A 24,617-nucleotide genomic window follows, 5' to 3' on the forward strand; every position below is an offset into this window, starting at 1 on the left:
TTTCCGTACTTCTGGGTTTTCTAGAAATCTATGGAATTGCACCTTATTTGTATTGCTATTAGTTTAGTAAGATTGTATTTTGTAAATTGGATTCATCGTTTTAATATTTTTTTTAAATATTTTTCTTTTAAAAGGAGTATAGTTCTAAATTGTTATTCTTATTTACAAAAGAAAATAGTTTCTTTACACCATTTACATGTGAATATTTTTTATTTCAATAATTAAAAGAAATGTTTATTCAATAGCGCTTTGATTAATTCATAATTTGTAATTTTTCTAATTCATAATTGTAACGAAGATCGCTGTTTCTGATCCTGTTTGTCGAAAAGAGACAATAGTAACTTCGATTGAGAAAGTTAAGAATACAAAAAGTTGTTCTGAATTTAAGCTACTGAATAATATTTTTTTCGTAGGAAAAATCTTAGAAAAGATAGTGAATGGCCAGTTGGAGAATTACGTACATACATGAGAATAATCTTTGTCTGTCTTCCAATTGAATAACGTGATTGTAGCTGTAGCTTTTTAGATTTTAAAAGAGGGTTTGAGACGAGTGATCGATGTGTATTGGTGCAGTATCTGCGATTGATCGATGTGTAATGGTGCATATATTTCTATGGATAAGAGGAAAGGAAATTGGATGGTTTTTATTTTAATTAAATTTAATTAAAATTTAGGTCGTATTTGAATGAGAGAATGCAGCGAACAAAAGTGAATGGGGCTATATTATGTTGTGTTATGTATGGGGCGAATTGAATCAGCACCTCGACCATATAGATATTTTGTGCATCTCCGCGCCAGATCATTAGAGCTCAAGATTCAAGCTCCCGATAAATTTTAACAAGCCCACCATGCACAACGATTCATAAAAATCCAAGTCCAAGGCCGCGAAAAATCCGTATCTAGAGCGGGCCAAGTCATCACACTCAAGTGGGACATGAGTGAAGTCCTCCCTTCCGCGGTCGCAGAATCTACATCGCTGTGTATTTGATCTGCCAATTTTTTGTAAATATGAGTTAAAGGGCCCATGCCCAATGAAAAACCGTAATAGAACCCTCAGTAAAGAGCGGCTCTGTCTTACAATGTCAGGAGTACCACAGCTCCGAAGCGCGCTTTTCCACCCAGGCAGCCACGACCTGGTCAAAACACTTCATAGAATCACCCACGCTCGAACCAGGTATGATAAAGGAGGCATATGCCCCCAACTTCGCCAAATAATCGGTCTCCTCATTTCCAGGCCAGGAGCTCCAGGATGGAGTTGTGTCCCGTCAAGACACGTCCTATATATTCTAAGAGCTTTAGTCATGCAGTCCTGGACCCCGCAACGCCGCCAACATGCAAATGCAAGAGAATAAGTTTCAGCATCCTCTCAAAGCGCTGCCGTTCGCGAGGGCCTCAGAGCACCAGTGGCGCTCAGACAAGCTAACCGTTGTACCCTGTTAATGGCAATTTGTGCTCCCGCCTGCCGCGTCTTGGGCATTCATACAGAGGGGGACTTCCATCAGTTGAGGACTCAAGCCCCAGATCTTCCCGAATAAGGACTTCTAAGCAAAGAAGGCCTTGATAGCTTTGGTCTCCACTTTGGAAATCTGTCCAACATCACCCCTAAAAATTTGACGTCCCCAGCCATCAGGACATGAATACCGCAATGATGTTCCTTGACCTTCTATGAATCACGGTGCATGGAAGGTTCGCCCCTTGTGTTAGTGAAAAGTATTCACGTTACTTTTTGCGCATTCACATTTAAATCCGGGCTCTTACACCAGTCCCCAATAGCAGCCAGAACCAGCTAATGCATCAGGATTCTGATCTCAAAAGTAGCTGGTTCACAAAAGTCCAGAATCCACAAAAGTGGGGAAAGAACCCACCCTGTGGGCAGCTCCTAGTGGCCGCGACCATGAAAGAGTCAGTACCAACTACCGCCTCGATTCTTCTACCCTTGTTCTCGACGTAATCGGTTGCTCAGTGACTCCAAAACTGGTGCTGTCGCAAGCACCCGAAATATCTATGAAAGTATCCGCCAGTATCTATAACGCAACATACTTACAACCTTTTTGACAAGCTGATGAAGAGCGGTGTCCGTGGATTTTCCGGCATATTGGCCGGGATGTATTGGATGTGTAACAACATTGGATGTATCTGATTTCTAAAGCTAACGCCCTTTCCATAGGCTTGGTAGATAATATGTCAAGCTGATAGGCCTGCATGAATCAGCCTCGGCTTCCTCATAATGGGGCTAAGTCAGAGTCGAAAATTGTAAAATTGGGCGTTTCACAGGGTTCAACTCTTGAGGCTTCTCTTTGTTTTCTATGTTAATGATACGGAAGGGGTAACTGAAAAATTTAACTTGGCGTTATTCGCGGATGATACAATATTGTAATGTCTTTACATCTAACAAGTCCCTATACTCAATTTTACGAAATATTACGAATTTTTGGCTTCGTTCCTGTTTTTTTCTTTGAATGCCACTGATCGTGTCATATTCCTTATTATTTTTTTCTTTTTTTAAGTAAAAAAAAGTTTAATATTTTAAAAAATCTCAGGATATTATACACATTTTTTAAAAAATTTCCCATTCAAATTCTATTGCACGAAAAAGAAAGAAAGGGAGGAGGAAAGAAAAAATGATAAAAAATTTCAAATTCATATTTCAGTATGGTTTCAAATGTTAATGAGGAAGGATGTATGTTTTTTCGTGCACATTTTGTATTTCCCAATAAGGTAAGTTGAGTAGTGTCGGATAACAAAAATGTTAGTAAAAGTAATATAGGTTGACACATTTCAACAATTTGAATTACCTCATTTCGGTTATTTACACGTTACTTATAAAAATGTTTCAAATAACTTCAGTTAGTTTTTAAGTTATTAAAAATAAATATGTATGTACGAGTACCTACTTCCAATCAATTTTTTTTTAAATAATTATTTTAAAACTATTACAAACGTGTTATATTGAGCGCTTCAAAAATTTTGTTGTGCTCTTCTTTCATATTTTATTAGCAGGTAAACAAGAGCAGTCTATTTATAAAATGGCCCTGCCTGTGTATGAATCTTAATAGTAAACGCAAACGGACAAAAATTTTTTGACAACCTATTACTTGATAATCGGAGTTTTTGAGTCACTTGCTAAGATACTATTTATTTCAAAAATAAAAAAGATATTCCAATCCGGTCATAAAAATATATTATTGTCTTTCCCAAAACCTTCTAAATATTTTTTTACTTAGGTAATATATTAAGTTTTAAAAATTTTTCTCACAAATAGAGGTAAAATTTAGAAGTGTTTATAAAATTTGTATTTAAAAAATAATATTTGATTGTATTTTAGATATTATTTTCTAATTCCCTCTTCAAATTTTTTCTTTACTACGTATTTATATCAATATTTAATAATTATCTTTCATTAATTATATTTTCAACTTGACACCACAGTTACTTCCCATATCTTGAGTTAACTTACCCTATGAGAAAAAAAAGCTGTTCACTTAAAAATAATGAAATGCTTTCAGTAACATATAAAACGTTGAAGGCGAAGGTTGTGTTTGTTGTTTTTCCGCTGTTTCTAGAATTTTAAAATAATTATGAATGAAAATATTAATATATTTTCTTGATTTTTCAAATATATTTTCGAAATTTTACTTGCTTTATAATAAGTGTGAATTTAATTTAATATTTCTTCTCAAAAAATAGCCACTTCGATTTAAAAAAACCCATATAAAATAAGGTCGTGCTTTCAAATTTCTCTCCTAGCATTGGGACTTGTTAAATATAAAGACATTAACTATTGAATAAAGTTAATGAGGATGTGCATGTATGTGTAACAAAAATGAATGATTTAAAAAAGTTAAATAGGTGCCTGTCTAAAATTGAATGTGCTAAAAACGAAATGTATGGTAATGAACGCGTGTGTGAGCCCTGATTTATTAATAGATAATGAGAAGATCGAGGTAGTTAATAGTTTAAATAATGTCTTTATATCTAACAAGTCCCAATGCTCAGAGAGAAACTTGAAAGCACACCTTATTTGATATGGGTTTTTTTAAATCGAAGTGTCTATTTTTTGAGAAGAAATATTAAAATAAATTCATACTTATTATAAAGCATTAAAATTCTAAAAATATATTTGAAAAATCAAAAAAATATATTAATATTTTCATTGATAATTATTTTAAAATTTAAAAAAAAGCGGAAAAACAACAAGCACATCCTTCGCCTTCAACGTTTTATATGTAACTGAAAGCTTTTCATTATTTTTAAGTGAACAGCTTTTTTCTCTTATAGGGTAAGCTAACTCAAGATATGGGAAGTAACTGTGGTGTCAAGTTGAAAATATAATTAATGAAAGATAATTCTTAAATATTGATATAAATACGTAGTAAAGAAAAAATTTGAAGAGGGAATTAGAAAATAATATCTAAAATACAATCAAATATTATTTTTTAAATACAAATTTTATATACACTTCTAAATTTTACCTCTATTTGTGAGAAAATTTTTTACCTAAGTAAAAAAATATTTAAAAGGTTTTGGAAAAAACAATAATATATTTTATGACCGGATTCGAATATCTTTTTTACTTTTTAAATAAATAGTATCTTAGCAAATGACTCAAAAACTCCGTTTGAAAAACGACAGGTAGTAGGTACTGATGTAAATTTTTGTCCGTTTGCGTTTACTATTAAGATTCATAAACAGGCAGGGTCATTTTATAAATAAGTTGCTCTTGTTTACCTGCTAATAAAATGTGAAAGAAGAACACAACAAAATTTTTGAAGCACCCAATATAACATGTTTGAAATAGTTTTAAAATAATTATTTAAAAAAAATTAATTGGAAGTAGATACATACATATATATTCTTAATAACTTAAGAACTAACTGAAATTATTTAAAACAATTTTATAAGTAACGTATAAATAACCGAAGTGAGATAATTCAAATTGTTGAAATACTTTGAATAACATTTTTGTTGGCCGACACTACTCAACTTACCTTATTGGGAAATACAAAATGTACACGAAAAATCATACGTTCCTCATTAACATTTGAAACCATACTGAAATATGAATTTGAAATTTTTTTTCATTTTTTCTTTCCTCCTACCTTTCTTTCTTTTTCGTGCAATAGAATTTAAACGGGAAGCTTTTTAAAAAATGTGTATAATATCCTGAGATTTTTTAAAAAATTAAACTCTTTTTTACGTAAAAAAAAGAAAAAAATAATAAGAAATATGACACGATCAGTGGCATTTAAAGAAAAAAACAGGAACGAAGCCAAAAATTCGTAATATTTCGTAAAAAAAATTGAGTATTGGGACTTGTTAGATATAAAGACATTTAGTTTAAAGTATCTAGGTGTAATAATACGTAGACAATTGGTTGAAATTCAATCAACACGTAAATTTCTTATGTAAAAAAATTGCAAAAAAACTGAATTTTTTTAGGCATATTAAAATAGGATGTCTCTTTCAAGCTCAATCAAGGTCTATAATGTTCTGGTGGCCTACTATGTAGTGCTATTTTCGCTAAACGACTGACGTAAATCGAATTTCGCAACTTTTCATTCACTTGCCATTTTGTTTATGAATCTTATTGCGAAAATCTAAGTTTTTGAAAAAATGAAATTAAATAATTTAAGTATTACATTTGTTTTGCTTCATTAAATTGAAAAATCTTGCATTTCAAATTTACTTCCCAGTTACACTTTTATGGGACTTAACTTTTTATCTATAGCCTAACAAATTTTAGTTATAATAAGTAGAATAATTTGCTGCGCAAGAGTAATATTTAAATCTTAACCTGCTTAAAAGTTTTTTGCCATCCATATTTGTTTAAAAAATTAACAATAATTTATTTAAAAGGGAACTGCATAGTTATATATTATTTATTAGCTATGTATTATCTATGGGGAACTGAGTTAAATTACGATTTTCGAAAAAAAATCAAGTTAATTTTAAAATGAAAAATTTTCATGAGGTAAATTTACCAAACTCTTAGTATTTTTCCTCTTATTAGAGAATTTTACTGAAAGATCTTTATACTGAAGAAAATATTAGACATTTTAAATAATCAGTGCTAACTTAAGATTGATACAAAATATTTCCGACAAATTAAAACTTTAAATCTGCAAAATAGAATGTTTGATAGAAAAAGTACATAGCATGTCTAATATTAAAAATTTGGTTGTACTCGTATGCAACAAAATATTTCAAATTTGAAAAAAACAGCATCGAAACAATAATTTGTTATTGGTTACATTTTTTATATACAAATAACTAAAATCATTTAACCAATAAATCTGCAAAAGTAAAATTTTTAATAATTAAAGATCAGCTACAATTATGCAAAAAGTTATTTTTAAAATATTAGTTGGAAGAGAACAAAAAGCCTTCACAATTAAAACGCCTTTAATTGTTTAAAGCATGCCTTGTAATAATATACGAAAATAGAAATAAAATAAACGAAAAAGATTTAATATCAAGCAAACGAAAAAGACCTACTTCTTCAATTTTAATGCAATGAGATGGGCCTTGTACTTACACGGGCAGTGGTTATTTTGTTAAAATTTAATTCTATTTCAAATACGAAATGAATGAAATTTTACGTCCCTTATTTGAAGGAAAAATGACATTTTCGAAAACTTCGGTAGTTAAGTGGAGGTTGATCCAGTTTTTTCAGAGAGAAAAAAGAAGTTCCGCAAGAATATAGAAAATGAGGGAAATTCAAATTTTCATAAAAGATTTATGCGCGCGCATTACTTCGGTGCACGTAATACTAATTAATGAATTCACTTCAAGGGTCCTTTTAAATTAAATAGGACGGCAGCCCTAGCAGCTATATTGCTTTTGATTTGTTATTCCAAACGTCAGCTATTTAGTGAAATGTCACAAAAATTTTGTGTCTGCCATTTTGAATTTCTTTTATTACTGAAAGGGTTGGTGTCATCCTTTCTTAAAATAAAATAAAAAATTCTTTAAAAGTTTTTGGGCAACAAAAATCGCTACAATAAAGCAGAAATACGAGTTATAAAAAATGTCTAGGTATTTGCAAAGGCCAGAAAATGCGCTCAAGAGAGCCAATGGTAAGTTTGTAGTCCACGCGACAAAATTTTATTTCAATATGGACGGCGGAATCTAATAATAGATCGGAATCTTTCAGAATTTATCGACGTTGGGAAACCGGCTAGAGCATTAGATACCTTGCAAGAAGTTTTTCGAAGTAAAAAATGGACTTATAATTGGTCGGAGTCGGTTATTGAACCGATTATGTTCAAATATTTATATTTATGTGTAGAATTGAAAAAATCTCACATTGCGAAAGAAGGTCTGTTTCAATATAGAAACATGTTTCAGTTGGTCAATGTAGGTTCACTAGAAAATGTTATACGTGGATATTTAAAAATGGCAGAGGAACGAACGGAAGCTGCGCAACAGCAATCCTCTCAAGCAGTTTTAGATATTGTCGACGATTTAGATAATATTGCTACTCCTGAAAGCATATTAATGAGTGCTGTTTGTGGTGAGGATGCTCAAGATCGGTCTGACAGAACAATTTTGTTACCTTGGGTAAAGTTTTTGTGGGAATCATATTGTCAGTGTTTAGAATTACTACGTGTTAACACACATTGTGAAAACTTGTATCATGATATCGCACGGATGGCATTTGGATTTTGCCTAAAATACAACCGCAAAAGTGAATTTAGAAGATTATGTGACAAACTGAGAAAACACCTTGAGGATATTTGTAAAATATCAACCCAATCTACTGGTGTTAGCATAACCAAGTTGGAGACTCAACAACTCAATTTAGATACCAGACTCTATCAGTTGGATAGTGCCATTCAAATGGAATTATGGCAGGAAGCATATAAAGCAATAGAAGATATTCATGGACTTATGACTTTGTCAAAAAAAACACCTGTAGCTAAAACTATGGCTAATTATTACCAAAAACTTGCAATGGTTTTTTGGAAAGCTGGTAATCAACTGTTCCATGCTGCGGCTCTTCTTAAGCTTTTTCAATTGACTAGAGAAATGAAGAAGAACATTACAAAAGATGAGTTGCAGCGAATGGCGTCGCATGTTCTTATTGCAACTTTATCAATTCCTTTGCCTTCGGCTCATCCCGAATTCGATCGTTTCATTGAAACTGATAAAAGTCCTTTAGAAAAAGCACAAAAATTGGCTGTTTTGTTAGGTCTCAATCAACCACCTACAAGAGCTTCTCTACTTAAAGATGTGGTAATTGTTTAAACTTATTAATTTCATTTTAATATTTTTGTTTTACTTGACTTTTTTTATGTTTTTGTAACTTTTTTTTATAATTTTTTCAAGTAACATTATGCTTTACTCTCGCAGGTTCGTCTCAATGTAACTCAACTAGCGTCAGAACACTTTACTAATCTTTATACGTGGCTTGAAGTGGATTTTGATCCATTAAGTTTATGTAAACGTGTACAATCTGTTATCGATTTTATTGAAATTGATGAAAACAGTATTTTAAAACAGTACACTCAATCTTTAAAAGATGTTACTTTGATGAGGCTCATTCGGCAAGTTTCGCAAGTCTATCAAAGTATTGAATTTACTCGTCTAGTTGAATTGGGACATTTTAGCGATATATTTTATTTGGAACGCATTCTTGTTGATTGTGTTCGACACAATGACATGCAAATTCGAATAGACCATCAAAAACGATGCGTTCATTTTGGTACAGATCTTACAGAATCACAAAGAGAAGATCATCCAGATGGCCCCACACTTCAATCCATGCCTTCTGAGCAAATTCGGTCTCAGCTCGTCAACATGTCTATTGTTTTGCATCGTGCTATTGCTGCCATCTATCCTAATCGTAAAAAAGCGGAGCGTGAAAAGTTACGTACTCAAATGGTTGAACATTATCACGACATCAAAGACAGAGAACATCAACGTATCTTACAACGTCAAAAAATTATTGAAGATCGTAAGGAATTTATTGAAAGAATGAATATAGCAAGAGAAGAGGAGGAGTTAAGACGTCAGGAAGAAGCACAAAAATTACAGAAACAAGCAGAACAAAAACGATTGGAGCAGGAAATTGAAGAAAGAGAGCGGATAAGGCATAAAAACGAAATCCAGGCAATTAAAGAAAAAAGTTTAAAGGAAAAAATGCAGCAAATATCACAAACTTCACATGGGAAAAAAATGCTAATGAAACTTGATGAAGAAGGACTAAAAAAACTAGATGCTGAGCAAATCGCTGCGAAAGAAACGGAAGAGTTAATAAAAGAAAGGAAAGAACTTCAAGCAAAACTAAAGTCTCAAGAAAAGAAGGTAGATTATTTTGAACGTGCGAAACGTCTAGAAGAAATTCCGTTGATAGAAAAATTTTTAGTAGAAAAACAAGCCCAAAACAAAGAATTTTGGGAAAAAATAGAAGCTGATAGAATTGAAAAAGCAATAGCTGAAAGAAAATCGCTTGTAGCTCAAAAGGAGCGCTTATCTCGTATGCATGAAGATCGGGATATCTTTATTTCAAGGTTACGTCAAGAACGTGCATCTATGTTTGCTGAAAAAGTTAAAAAGTTTGAACATATGTTAGAAGAAGAACGCAAAAAAAGACTAGCGAAGAGAATTGTGCAACGACGAGAAGAAAGGCGTCAGAAATGGATACAAGAAAAAGAAGAGGAAAGGAGGCAAGCAGAAGAAGAAATCCGAAAAGTTAAAGAAGAAGAAGAAAAAATAGAACAAGAAAAGAAACGAAAAGAGCGAGAAGCTGAAGAAGAAAGAAAGAGAATTTCTTTCGAGAAGCAGCGTTTAAAAAATTTAGAGGTTGAGAAAAAAATACAAGAAGAAAGAGAGCGTTTACGATCAGAAACTAAAGAAGAAGAGAAACCTCGAGACGTATGGAGATCAGAAAGAGGGGGACCACCGAGCGTTGACAAAGATGGCGGTTGGAGAAGTGTAGGTCGTTCTAATGCGACTGAAAATCGGGATGAGAACAGAGAGAGAAGGGTAGATGACAGGAGTGTCAGCGGCTGGAGAAGTGCTGGTCGCCCCAATGCTTCTGAAAATCGGGAGGATAATAGAGACAAACGTGCGGATGAGCGAGATATTACGCGTGAAAAGGGATCTTCCGACTCTTCATGGCGAGCTCGTGATGGAGCTTCACGTCAACCAAATTCTGCGAATCCATCTGGAAGAGAAGACAAGTCATGGCGTCGCGATGAGCGTCCTCCACGTCGAGATGACGACCGTCCCCCTCGTCGAGATGATGATCGTCCTCCACGTCGGGATGAAGAACGTCCACCGCGTCGAGATGATGAACGTCCCCAACGACGAGATGATGAACGGCCTCCACGCCGAGATGATGAACGTTCTACACGCCGTGATGATGAACGTCCTGCACGCCGAGAAGATGAACGTCTTCCACGTCGGGATGATGACCGTCCTCCACGGCGAGATGACGATCGTCCTCCTCGTCGTGATGATGATCGTCGACGAGATGATGGACCTATTTCTAGAGATTTTCGTGGAAAAGATGATCGTGATTTTCGAAGAGAGGAACGTGGTCCGCGAAGAGATATACCCCGTGAAAACAGAAATGAAAGAGAGAATAGGGGAGGTGCAGTTTCTGGAGCAGATACTGGAAATTGGAGACGATCTGATGATAGGGAAAACAGAGAAAACCGAAGGCCAACGGATAGAGGAGAAAGAGATCGAGGAAACGATCGTCGAGGTGGTCAAAGAGATCAAGCAAGTAAAGACGCAAATGCTAATTGGCGCACTGAAACTCGACAAAGAAACGACAGAGATGACGACAGAAAAGATCGTAACACAGCTAGAGCAGATAAAGGTACTTAAAAACGTTTGATTTCATGAATTCATGTCTCAATTATTTTTTCTTTTGTAGCTGATGATGGTGGAGAATGGACTAATGTAAAACGACGTTAGACTTTTTTATAGTGTTATGTAATAATTTGTTAAAATTCGATATTTTTAATCAAACATTGCAAAATTCTTACTAATAATTATAATAACAATAAAAATTAAAATTTGAGTGAAATTTTGTTTGGACTTAAATTTATTTAAATTTCAAATAAAATTTATTACACTCATTAAAAAGTGTGTTTCCTTTAAATTGAAGGGTGTCTCGCCATTAATACTTTTAGTATTACTTAGATGTAAAATTAAATATTTTAATGAAATATTTATGTATAATAGATATACATTTTAATACATTTTTGATAATTAAAACAAAATAGCCAGATTTCATAAGCTGTTTATGTAGGGCACGAAAGACATCAATATATGTACGTAGATGTTTTTTTAAGCACTAGTAGACTTTTTGGAAGTGGAAGGAGTTTTCCTTTAAAATATTCCAAAATTTGGTGATTCGAAAAAGTATCAACAAATGTACATATTTATGTATTATGTATATATTTAGCAAATATTTTCAATGAACATACTCAATAATTACAATGGTTTATATGTACTTTTTTCGTAAAAAAGATTTTTCTTTGGTTTTGAACATTGGAAGGTTTTGTGGCTTTAATTAATTGAAAATGATCTATTTATTAAGATCTGTGTTAGAACTGAATTTTCGAAAATTTCCTGTTTTTAGTCTAGTCATCTTATAAATAACAAAGTTAAGTCCAGAGATACACCAATAAAATATAACCCTATATAATTGCGGAAATATCTAAAGAGTATCACCGCTAATAAGTCCGGTTTCACTACAAAGTTTCTAGTACATTTACATAAAAATAAGAAAAAAATTTTAAAAAACTTGTAATTTTTTTGTTTTGATATTAATACATATAAATTATGTAGTTTGAGCTTATGATTAGATATACATATTTGTAAAACTCAGTAATACTCCTTAACTTATTTGAAAAAATTTTGTTATTTGCTAAAAAAAATCTTCTGAATTATTAAGTTTTTTTGTAATTGCCTTTTATAACTTTTTTTTCTTTTGGTAATTCTTTAGTACAAATTTAATATCGCTCTCTAAACATGATAGATACGCTTAGTTTTGGTAAATACATTTGAATTCATTATATGGATGCTTTTCACAACACTTTTCCATAAAATTAAAGTCATTTTTATACTTTAAGCGCATATTTTTAATTTTATTAACATATCTCATGCATATTTTAAATGTTAACACCATTTTAACATATAAGATGTCTTACATGAATTGACAAAAACAAAACTATTATAATAAAAATAAGTATTCTTTTTTCCAACTTTTATCAAAAAAATTTTTTTATATTCTAGAATATAATTTTAAATTACATATTTATACATCCATTTAAAATTTTGTATTTTAATTCAAAAGTATGTTAATTTAAATTACATATTCTTAAAGAAGTTTGAAAATTTTTATTTACGTATTCATACATAATTTATTCAACTCCAATCTTAATACATATGTACGCTAATTTTAAATTTCCATAATTTTAATCGCCATGTATAAAAATTATGATTAATTATATAATTTACAGAAAATAATATTTAAAATAATTAAAAAATAGTATTTACAAATTTTTTTTTCATATTATGGTTTCATATTAGCTTAATAACTAGTATGTATCGGTAGCCTTACAAGTCCGTATATGGCTAAATTATTTTTTGTTTTTCTCTAAATCTACAAGCGTAAAAAAATATCAACAATCAAAAATTTTTCATATCAGTATTTTTCGATTTATCAATTATATATGTACTTAGTTACTGTTATATTTTAAAATATGTTTTTGATGTTAAATAAATATCCTACAAATTTCCTCTATAGAAAGTATTGTTAAAAGACAATAAGATAGGGTAGAATTCAAATTTTTTCTAAAATTTTCAGGATAACACATGACTTTTTTGTTATAAAATATGTATGTCAAATATTTTGGGAGGATGATTTTGAGGAGCACAATTTTTGTTGAACTTTTTTTAATAATGACTCAAACGAATCGTCTTCATCATTATTTGACAACAAACTATTCCGGCTACTCGGTATTGAGCCATATGAATACAACTGAAACGTGTTGGTTGCCGCACCATCTATGATTTTGTATCGAATTAAGATATGTATGTTATCATAAAGTGCAAATATTTTACCTAAATCCGCATAAGATTGTCGACAAAATGCTCGTCTGCCACCGAAACTTATGTCATACATGTTTATTTTAACATCCGAAGTACCATTATCTATGGCTTTGAAAGCGTCTTCAGCTTTTTCAAATGTGACAAAGCCATATTTCATTCTATTTTGAGAAAAATATTTATTTTTAAAGAAAAAATACAATTTATTTTTTGGTATTACCCTGTATCTTTGTAGTGTAAAGTTATTTGTTTTATTGGACCATATCCTATGAATTTCTTTTTAAGATCCTCCTTAGTTGTTTCAGTTTCAATTCGCCCGACATATACAATTCTACGCTCTTCAACAGCTGTAATTCAATTGTACAGTATTAACATGTATTAATAATATGCAAATATATTTAATACATATATCATATATGTACATATTACATTACGATAATGTGTTTTTAAATTATATTCATACCTGGAGAATTTTCTGTGTGGCAACCTTTATTTTTAGTTTTCCTGTAATTTTTATGGTTTGATTTTGATCTACGCCCCTTTCTCATATTGCTCCTGTTACTTCTCGATTCTGATCTATCACTGTAGCTGCTTGATCTACTTCTATAACTGCTACTTGTCGACTGATCGCTGGCACTGTAATTTCTAGTTCTGTAAATTTTTGCTCGGATTTTGCGTCTGGAACGATTATGATTCCTATTCAAATCATATAAATCAGACTTAAATTTCGAATCTGGGCAACTATAGTTATAGTTATAATCAGTGGGAGACATTTGACTTAACCCACCACTTGTGGATCTGCTATGTGACCTGTAATTATTTGAACGAATGTTGGTATACTCGGCATCAGTTTCTCTGTCAGAATTTGATGAGAGCGATGAGTATTTAGTTTTACATTTCTTTTTTCGATTCCTATTTTGTGTCTTTACAGTTTTTGGAATCATTAATTCTAATGATGGAAATTCAGGTAAAAGTTCCGTTTGGGTGGCCACATTTTCCATTTTGTTTCTTATACGATTTTTCGGTAAATGCATAATTATCTTATCTTCGCCATGTTCTTCTGTAGGGTTTTTATCTTGATCTAAATTATTTTTGTTTTGCTGCCGTAAATCAAAGAAAGTTTTATTAATTTTTTCAATATATTTAACTCATATAACTTACCGTTTCTAATTGGCTCCCATAATTTATTATTTTAATCCCATTTTTTTCATTATCCTCTACAGTTTTTTGCAAAACTACGTTTTTTATGCTTGTTATTAAGGAATTATTTGAAATTTTTAAATTTTCCTTATGCCTCACCTTTTCTATTGTATTGCTAATATTATACAGTAATGAATTTGAAGTATTATTATGGACAGAAATTTTATCAAATTTCGGCGGGATTTTAATATCTGTATTACAACTCACTGAAACGATTATAATTTCCTCATATTCAATTTGAACTTTAGAATTACCGGGTGTAAGTTTTTCTTTATTAATTTTTTTAAAATTCGGTTTAATTATTTCTTCAAGTGGCAATATTTTTGTTACCGGCCCCACTTTAGAAGAAACAGTTATATCAATCAAACGCTTTTGTGCTGCACGTCTTTTCATTTCCTGCATTCTCAGCACTTTGTTTTTAGCCTCAGTTATAGGATCTAAATTTGTAGAATTTTTTTTAAATATTTCCTTAGGAATAAGCAATGAGTTTGAGTTTGATAAATTTCTAAAAGAAAAATGTTCTTTTTCTTTTGGAGGCTCCTTAATATTAGGTGCTGGTGCAGTTTTACTTTTAAATAGAGTAGCTGAATTTGTCATAGATACTTTTTTGAATATGTCTTTTTGATCACTTTGTCGCATTCTATAATATTCTTCCAAGTTCAGTTTCTTTTTTGCTGGAGCTCCTAGTTTTGCATTTAAAAGCAGCTTTCCATCAGTTTCTCCATCTTTCTGACTTTCAATGTCAAGTGAATTTTTTTCATGTTTTTCTGAACATTCAAGTAGTTCTGAAGGGTTTGGCGTAATTGGTAAATCATTGATTTCTCCGCATTTGCGAACCAAATCATGAGAATGCTGCTTAAATTTTGCTGTGTTTTTTGCATCACTTTTTAGTATTTTAATGTTTTTTTTTCTAAACAAATTATTAGTTGTTTTAATATCTTTCATTAGATTTTTATTAATATTGTTCTCTTTATTTTTATTATTTGCCTTTTCATTCGGTTTTTCTGTACAATTTTTATTTTTTTTTTCATAACTTGGATCCCATGAAGGATCACCTTTAATATCATCCTCTTCAAATATAAGATTTATATGTGAGGTTCTTTTATGTTTATCCGAGTCATTTTTTGTTAATGATGTTTTATTTTTTGAAGTTGCAGTTTCCTTAGTTCGATCGTCAATCGTTTCTATATCAATCATTTCTTCGGATTCATAACCATAGCTACAACATAAAGATTTATCATTCGAGAATGAAGAATTTTCTGAAAGTTTTGTTTGAATAAAATTGTCTTCTGTAATAAAAGTAGCTAGATCAAAAGTTTCTGTATCTATTTCTATAGATTGATTTGAATTATTTGTGGCTACCATAATACTGCTTCCAACAAAGTCAATATGACTTATTGCTGTATCATTCCTACAACTTGAATCATTTCCTACATTTTGCACACTTTTTTTATTTTCGTTCTCAACATATATAGGCTGATGAATTAAATTAAAATCATACTTGTTTGAATGTTCAACTTCGCTTTCGTCACTTGTGTGACTCTCATAATCTCCTATTGAAGAACTTTCAGTTCTACTTCTAAATGATATTTGACTTTTATTTTCATTATCAGTATCAATTTCACGGTAATTGTTATTTTCTTGCTCATCTTTTTCATATTCACTACTATCAAATTCTGCATCATCAAAATCTGCATTCGGATCAACCGCAATAATTTCAATATTTGAATCAATTTCTGAGAAACTGAAATTCTATAAGTAAAATTCACTTTATTTCTGCATATAAATTAAAGTATTCTGTTCGATAAAGATTATTTCTTTTGGTACAAACCTGGCTTTTTTGATTTTTGATATTTGTGTCATTTACTTCCGCGATACTATTGGAATAATTATAATCCTGTAAATCACCGTCAAAGCATGTAATTTTTTCGTCTACCGGAGATATAGGCAAAATCCCATTTAAATTGTTCGAAAGTTGAGTCTCGAAATTTTCGCTAAAAATGGGAAAGATATTCTGAAATTCAGGTTTTCATGAACCAAAAGATGTTAATTTCAAACCAGTTAATTATGTTCCAGTAATTTTCATCAAATTTACTTCCACTACAGTCAAACTGATCATCACGAAAAACGCTTAATAACTCAGAATCCATTATACAACTAAGTAAAAAAACAAGTTTGCTGTTTTAAAATAGTTACAAAACATATAATTTTTTATAATTCTTGATTTGTCAATTTTTTTTTAAGTGTAAATTTTTCATTCATTTTGATGTGTTAGCTATCAGAATTCGTGGAATATGCATGCAACCACGTTTTATTAATCATTCGTCTTTTTGTATTCCACTTAATTTCGAAGAATGCAAAGTAATATATTTTAAATGTGCTTACTTATAAAATATTTCACGTCCTCAGAATTTTTCAAGCTAAAATATACATTTTTATACTATTTGTAAGTAAAACCAGACGACAACGTGTACATTTCTTACCTTTTAAAAAACAGAATGATTTGAAAGTAATACAACGCTATAAATTAACATGCTCTAAAAGCATTCTTATTGAAGATAGTTCTGTTTTATTTTTAATAATTTTGACTTGGAAATTATGTATTTAAATTTAACAAGTTAAAAAGTTTTTCTTTATTTCACTTTTAAGAGAACACATGGTTTAGGTTTTTTATTACACCGAACCGGACGAATTTTGACACATATCTCATATACACAATAAAATCATCAAAAGGAGCAAGCAAATACAAATAAGATTTAAGCAATCGATTATGTAAATTCGATTATTTTCGCGATAATTTTTTAGGCGAAGTGCCTAAACTAAAATAAAGTATTGACACCATATAACAATTAAAAATTAATTACAATATGAAAGTATTTATGTATGTATATTGCATATAATTGAAAATAATGTCACCTATAAGTAAAAGTTTTATGAATAGTATATACATAATTCTGAAATCGGTTCGAAGCCATGAATCTTTGAGATGAAATTCAAAAATTGGTAAAATTCAACGAATAAGAAATACTAAAGGAAGCAGCATCTTTGTCATCTCGCTTAGTGTAAGCAACATCTCGCTTACACCCCTAAAAAATCGTATCTTAAAAAAACACAGGTAAGCCTCCAAAATCTTGAAACCAAAAATTTCAGGTAAGCCTCCTTCTTTGCTCCGAGTTTTGTCAAACTAAAATTAACATCAAATGCCAAATGTTGTTTTTTTTTTCTTAGAAAGTTACGCGCCGCTATATAAATAGTTAACAAAGAAGAGTTTGTTATTTTGTTTATAAAAATAGTGCAGTTTGTAAATAAGAACTTATAAAATATTTAATAATAAGTGTTAAAAAAAGAATACTCTTTTATAAAAACTTATAAAAAAAATATAACAAGTGAAAAAAAGAAAAAAATCTGTTGAAAAAGAAAAAGCTGTATAGTTCTAAATTGTTATTCCCATTTCTAAAAACAAATAGTTTTATTATACCATATACATGTGTATATTATTCAATTCAATAATTAAAACAAATGTTTATTCAATAGTGCTTTGACTAATTCATACTTTGTAATTTTATTATGCTTTTAATTTTGCAAAGAAAGTATCTGTTTTTGTTTTGTTTAAAATTAAAATTACTTGGAATGACATAATTATACCAGGATCGAATTTTTTTTCTATGCAAAATTAGTTTGTGTTTAGAAAATATAGCATACGTACAATATTTTAATTTGGTCCGTTTTTATATGATTTCAGTTTTCTTAGAAATAATGAAATGAAAAGAAAGTGGATTGCAATTATTAATAAAGAAGTTTGCATTTCAAATATTTTACCACATTTTATAAATTTATAACTCATAAAATAAATTTATTCAAAATGAAAAAAAAATTAGTTTTGTTTAAATTTGATTTTTTTTTTTACAGATATTTAAAATGAAAAATTATTTTGAAATATTTTTTAGTTTTAAAAAAAATGTTACGGTATCCTTCTTGCAAATCACACATATTTTATAGTAGAGGCTTGATAAGAAAATAAAATAAATACGCTCTTGATACGACTTTGACAATGCTCGGAGCAAAGAGAAAAAGTACTAGAAAAAATTTAGCTTCACTGTTTTTCAAGATGCTTTTTCCTTTAGTATTTCTAATTCGTTGGTAAAATTCTTGTTCATGTACTAAAATTTTACCATTTATATTCTAAACATATTTGTGTACAAATATAAGGTGCTTTTCCACATTAGATTAAAATCTCAGTTACTCTTCACATATACAACAAAATCTACGATTTAATATGAGTCTGATGAAAGTCGTGTATATAGCCTTGTTTGACGCTAACAATATAAATTACTATATTTTCATCAAATTTGTTGTCAACTTTATTAAAAGTAAAATGTCGAAGATCAAAATTTTACGAAAGTTTTAATCTAACCAAAAAGAAAGCAGTGATCAGCTGCATAGAATACAAATATTATAGAATACAAATATTTAACACATTGTTGTCAAAAGTTTGACATTAAGGTATAAAATGAATCTGATGTGTAAATGCTCATCACATTTTATGTTAGATTAAATAGTAGATTTAGTTTGATTTTTAGATTGGTGTATAAGACTAAAGTGCTCAACTAATTAACTAAAAGTGTTTAAGTAAATCTAATGTCAATGTTTATTCAGGTATCCGGAGATTGGGGAGGTGTCTCTACAACTTTCGAAAATTATAAAGTAACCCTTTTTTATAAGCAGTGTGCTTGGAATCATTATCTAAATAAAATTTGCAACTTTCTTTGAGCGCTCAGCACTTTCTTTTAAATTTATTTTAAAGATGTCAATATATTTATCTTGGTTCATAATACCTTTCTATTATAGCCAATTTTCCTATTCCAGGTGTTGGAAATACCCCCACACCATCACTGAACGTCCACCATGTTTTACAGTTGGTTATAAATTTGTAGGCAAAGTTCTGAATTAGGTTTTCTCCAAACAATTTGTCTGCTATTAGAACCAAAAACATTAAATTTACTTTCGTTGGTAAAAATTACGTGCTTTTAAAACTCAAAATCTTGTTTTTTTGTGCTGGCTTGCAAATTCTAAGCGATTCATTCTGTTTTTCTTATTATGAAAAGGTTTTAACTTGCAATTGTAACCATGATTTCTAGTAGTCCATCGAATTGTTTCTTACCTTACATTTTGAAAGTTAAGTCTTTACTATTTCTACTAGCCTGTTTTTAGGTTATTTTTAATTTCTCTGATGTGTTTATAACGGTTGCTTAATAGCTTTCATTTTAAATTTCGTGGCTTATTCTGTATTCTATTTCCATCGGTATAACGTTTTACATTATACATAGTTGTAGAATGACTACTATCCACTAAAGTGCTATTCTCTAAAAGCGATTTGCCATTTTTATAATAGGCTACGATCAATTACCGTAGCTCTGTTAAAGTTTCTTTCGATTTTCTGCCCATAGTTTAATAAACGCAATAAAAATTATGTATTCAAACACTTTTAATTACTGATCGAAACTAAGAAAAATTATAAACAATTATCAAAACTTGCATAATCTATTTCCAAGAATTTTGGTGCCTTTATATAACTGTACGAATATGACTGTGAGCATTTTTTTACTTTTCTTGAATAATTTTTTTTTTTGTTTTGATTTAATTTTAATGATAAATAACCAATTTTGTAAAAAAATTAAAAATTTACGTCGTAGGGATACGTCAAAAAATTAAGAAAAATTTGTACGAATTCATTTGCAAAAAAATTTCTAATTGTATATTTTGCTTCGTTGTACGAATACGAGTGGGAGCCACTGTATATTTATTTTATAAGCAATTCAACACTGTGTTTAATTCAGACTAATGCAATCACTTGCCAATATTTGTATACAAAAAATTACCTTAGCTATAAGAGTTAAGTAGTATATACCTTCTTATTTCCATTTATATACACATTGGAATTTTTAGATGTATTTTTAAAGGTTAAATTATTATTTTCGTATATAAAGTACAAGAGAAATTATTTAGCATTTCAAAGGCGCACAAGAGCATAAGTAATTTATTTAGGTAAAAGTTGCAAAAGAAGTGTTATGAAAAAAAATCACGTTAAAATAAAATTGAGTGTTGAAATAAAAAAAAATAATTATAATTTCAAAAAAACAATAAAAGTAAATTGTAAAAACAGAAACAACATTAAAAATAATTTTAAATTTGTAAGTAAAATTTGTCAATAGATAGTTGAAAAAGATTTGCTTATTGAAACTTTAATCTTTTCTTTATAAATTTAAAACACATATTTCCTATTTACATACATACACACACGTATTGGTAATAAAAGCTTTAAAATTATTCAAGCGCTTCAAGCAATTTTTTTCTGAATGCTTATTTCTTTAATCACTTGACTTAAGCGATTTAAAAATTTTAAAGCAAAAGTGATTTAAAAATTGACTTAAGCGATTTAAAAATTTTGAAGCAAAAAAAGTATGCTTCTTTATGCAGTGGTTTAATTTTGACATTTCCACGTCATATATGTATATATAATTTGTATTATTACAAAACATAAGTACCTTTTATTACTTACTATCTTCATTCTCCATTCTGTTTGTCTTTTTTAAAATTTAAAAATAAGGAAATATAAAATTGACAGCATTTAAGTATACCAAATGTCATACTTTTTCAAAACAAAAATAAAGTGTTGCAAACCGTTCAAAGGAGCTCTGCAGTGATAATCAACTAAACGCTGTAATTCATAAAAGCGCTTAAGTTGGCTGAACATACCCATTTTACCTTTATATACCTTCGGAGTATTTCTATTTATATAAACGTACTCCAATACATTATTATATTTTATTAAAATATTCGTACAATTAAAACTTTAAAAAATACACCAAATCTTACCAATTTATTAAGTTCATTATTTGTTATAAATAAACTAGTATTATTTTTTTAAAATCCACCCTTGTTTTATACTAAATATTACGAACAAAAGACAAAATATGATTAATATAAATTATAAATCTTCATTTTATTTAATAATACAAATAATTAATATAATTATTTACTAAATTAAAATTAAATTTTAAACCACAAATAAATTATTTTGCCGCTTAGCGATGTAACCTTCCCGTACGAAATTTATATGTGGACTAAAGAAAATTTGTTTACGAAATACTATAGTCTCCTTATTTGTAATATAAAAACTTATCCTATACACACAAATGCAAAAATATTAAGTTGGCTTGTACATTATAGGAGTTTGTGGCTAAACAAACAGAAGTAAAAAACTAATTGTTAAAAAATGAGAAAAGAGAGAGAGAGAGCGAAATAACAAAATAAACACATAATGACATAAGACTAAAAATATATTTATGCTCTGCCAATGTGAGAATTGATTTTTGTACTCATACGAACGTATGTTAGTAGGTAATGTCTTTATATCTAACACGTCCCAATGCTCAGAGAGAAACTTGAAACCACGACCTTATTTTATATGGGTTTTTTTAAATCGAAGTGGCTATTTGTTGAGAAGAAATATTAAAATAAATTCACACTTATTATAAAGCAGGTAAAATTTAGAAAATATATTTGAAAAATCAAAAAAATATATTAATATTTTCATTGATAATTATTTTAAAATTTAAAAAAAGCGGAAAAACAACCAGCACAACCTTCGCCTTCAACGTTTTATATGTTACTGAAAGCATTTCATTATTTTTAAGTGAACAGCTTTTTTCTCTTATAGGGTAAGCTAACTCAAGATATGGGAAGTAACTGTGGTGTCAAGTTGAAAATATAATTAATGAAAGATAATTATTAAATATTGATATGAATACATAGTAAAGAAAAAATTTGAAAAGGTAATTAGAAAATAATATCTAAAATGCAATCAAATATTATTTTTTAAATACAAATTTTATATAAACTTCAAAATTTTATCTCTATTTTTATTTGAAAAAAATATTAAAAACTTACTATCATTTATATCAATTACCTAAGAAAAAAAATATTTAAAATGTTTGGAAAAAACAATCATATATTTTTATGACCGGATTTGAATATTTTTCTATTTTTGAAATAAATGGTATTTTACCAAATGACTCAAAAATTCCGACTGTAAAATAACAGGTTTTTTAAATTTTTTGTTCTTTATGTAATATTCTTTCCGTTTAGAATTAAGATAGGTCATACATACAAATCCCGGGACATTTTATAAATAGATTGCTCTTTTTTACCTGCTAATAAAATATGAAAAAAAAAGAACACAGCAAAATTTTTGAAGCACTCAATATAACATGTTTGAAATAGTTTTAAAATAATTATTTGAAAAAAATTTATTGGAAGTAGGTACATACATATTTATTTTTAATAACTTAAAAATTAACTGAAATTATTTGAAACAATTTTATAAGTAACGTATAAATAACCGAAATGAGATAATTCAAATTGTTGAAATGTGTCAACCTATATTACTTTTAAAAACATTTTTGGTAGCCGACACTACTCAACTTACCTTATTGGGAAATACAAAATGTGCATGAAAAATCATACATCCTTCCTGATTAACATTTGAAACCAACATTTATTACTCTATTATTTACATATTAACATTTTAAGCTCTTTTTTACGTAAAAAAAAGGAAAAAATAATAAAAAATATGACACGATCAGTGGCATTTAAAGAAAAAACCAGCAACGAAGCCAAAAATTCGTAATATTTCGTAAAAAAAATTGAGTATTGGGACTTGTTAGATATAAAGACATTATAGTAGGATATACTAAATTTGCCTTACCGTTTGTAACGCTAGGAAATAATGCTCTGAGATATAGACTCAATAATACGTTTTTGATCAGCGTCGAATTCTGAGTCGATTTAGCTTTCTCTATCCGTCCGTCCGTCCGTCCGTGCCAGCGATAACTCAAAAACTAATTAAGCTAAGTTCACCAAATTTTCACAAATAATTTATTGTGTGAAGTGCCAGAACCCTATTTAAATTGGACATGATCGGGATACTGGTTCGAGTAGCCGCCATACAAAATTTATTTGGCTATATCTCCGAAACTATAAAAGCTGTGGTATTGGAATTTCGTGCAAGTAAATATATTAGTAGGGCCAATGTGTCTGATAATCATTGAAATTGCTTGGTTCCTTTTAAGTTATTGAAACTATAATATAGAAATCTCGTGAAAACAAGTGTATTATTAGGGCTGTTATGTGTAATAAAAATCATTGAAATTTCTTGACTCGTTTCACATAGAAAATATTCAAAAAACACAGTACTGAAATTTTGCATAAATGAATATGGTAATATGACAAGTTAAAATCATAGTCTGTCCTATTGTCAGTTATGGCATATTTATTCGCACAGAGGATAAAAAATTCGTATGGGTATCACAGAGTTGACGTTCAACTCTATTTTTTCTCGTTTAAGCAAAAATTTATTTTGTGGGAACATCATTGTTTTTAAAATGCAATGTCCTGAAAATTTTCTAATAGGAGTAATTGTCGAAAATCATTTAACCGTAAAGCTTTTTTATTTTACTTTACTATAATAAAGTAAAATTTTTAAATAAGTTAAATTTTATTCTACATTTTTTTTAAAATCAATTTTTTCACATGGATATTGATATTTTTACATTTAAAGTGTTAAGTTGTGTACAGAAAATTTAATATTTATTTCATTTTCTATATACTTAACATTTGATTTTATCGTTATGCTTTTAGGTAGGTACTAAAGCTTTTTGCAAATTACAAGTTTATAACTTGTAACTTGTTATGTTAATTCTTTTTCTTTATTTACTTTTGTAAACTCATGTACATAATTGTTTTACTCATGCACATAAATTTTAAATACTTTGTTAAATTTTTATAATATTGAATTTATCTTCAGAGATAAATGATTTTAAATGGATAGTCTTGTCAGGAAACTATGATAGAATTAGTCCTGCAATGCTCAAAATTCCATATTTCGAGAAGAAAATCAGCTTTGATAAAGTGCGTATGTAGCGCACGAAATATATTAGCGAAAAATAAAAGTATTTTATTCCGAATAAAAGGAAGTTTTCTTTTCACACCAATTAAAAAAAATTATATTTCGGAAAAATTATCAACCATTGAAAAAAAAATTTTTTTGCATATTTCGTTATTAAAATGCATGTGAAAAGAATTAGTGATAAAGAAAATATTACCCTTTTTAAAGAACGTATTGCTAAGAAGTACTTTAACTGCAATTATCAAACTTTGTGTAATAAGGAAATTAAGCAAATGATATTAAATTACTTATGTTGTTCTTTCTACCCAATGTGTAACTGCAGCTGATTTGTTATACAAGTTAGTAGCTGATTTGTTATACAAGATACATAGATATAAGAATT

At 29.3% G+C, this 24,617-nt stretch overlaps 2 protein-coding genes across 3 annotated transcripts; one reads left to right on the plus strand and one right to left on the minus strand.

The window, feature by feature from the left end:
• Nucleotides 1–6,868: 6,868 nt before the first annotated feature.
• Nucleotides 6,869–11,091, plus strand: LOC129614599 (eukaryotic translation initiation factor 3 subunit A). Its single transcript, XM_055529306.1, has 4 exons — nucleotides 6,869–7,076; nucleotides 7,154–8,235; nucleotides 8,353–10,828; nucleotides 10,886–11,091. The coding sequence occupies exons 1-4, from the start codon at nucleotides 7,028–7,030 to the stop codon at nucleotides 10,924–10,926; spliced, it is 3,648 nt and encodes a 1,215-aa protein (XP_055385281.1). The 5' UTR covers nucleotides 6,869–7,027; the 3' UTR covers nucleotides 10,927–11,091.
• A 1,154-nt stretch (nucleotides 11,092–12,245) lies between these two features.
• On the minus strand, nucleotides 12,246–16,955 carry LOC129608401 (NK-tumor recognition protein). Of its 2 annotated transcripts, XM_055519889.1 has the most exons (9): nucleotides 16,752–16,955; nucleotides 16,654–16,688; nucleotides 16,327–16,425; nucleotides 16,100–16,262; nucleotides 14,230–16,020; nucleotides 13,532–14,168; nucleotides 13,289–13,415; nucleotides 13,084–13,229; nucleotides 12,246–13,026 (listed from the first exon to the last, which is right to left on the minus strand). In XM_055519889.1, exons 3-9 carry the CDS (start codon nucleotides 16,416–16,418, stop codon nucleotides 12,863–12,865), a joined length of 3,120 nt encoding a protein of 1,039 aa, XP_055375864.1. In that variant the 5' UTR covers nucleotides 16,419–16,425; nucleotides 16,654–16,688; nucleotides 16,752–16,955; the 3' UTR covers nucleotides 12,246–12,862. The 2 variants fall into 2 exon arrangements, with proteins under 2 accessions (XP_055375864.1, XP_055375871.1); XM_055519896.1 differs by lacking the exon at nucleotides 16,654–16,688.
• Nucleotides 16,956–24,617: the final 7,662 nt, after the last annotated feature.

The sequence above is a fragment of the Condylostylus longicornis genome, unplaced genomic scaffold (assembly GCF_029603195.1).
Source record: "Condylostylus longicornis isolate FDR11 unplaced genomic scaffold, ASM2960319v2 ptg000004l, whole genome shotgun sequence".
NCBI lineage: Eukaryota > Metazoa > Arthropoda > Insecta > Diptera > Dolichopodidae > Condylostylus > Condylostylus longicornis.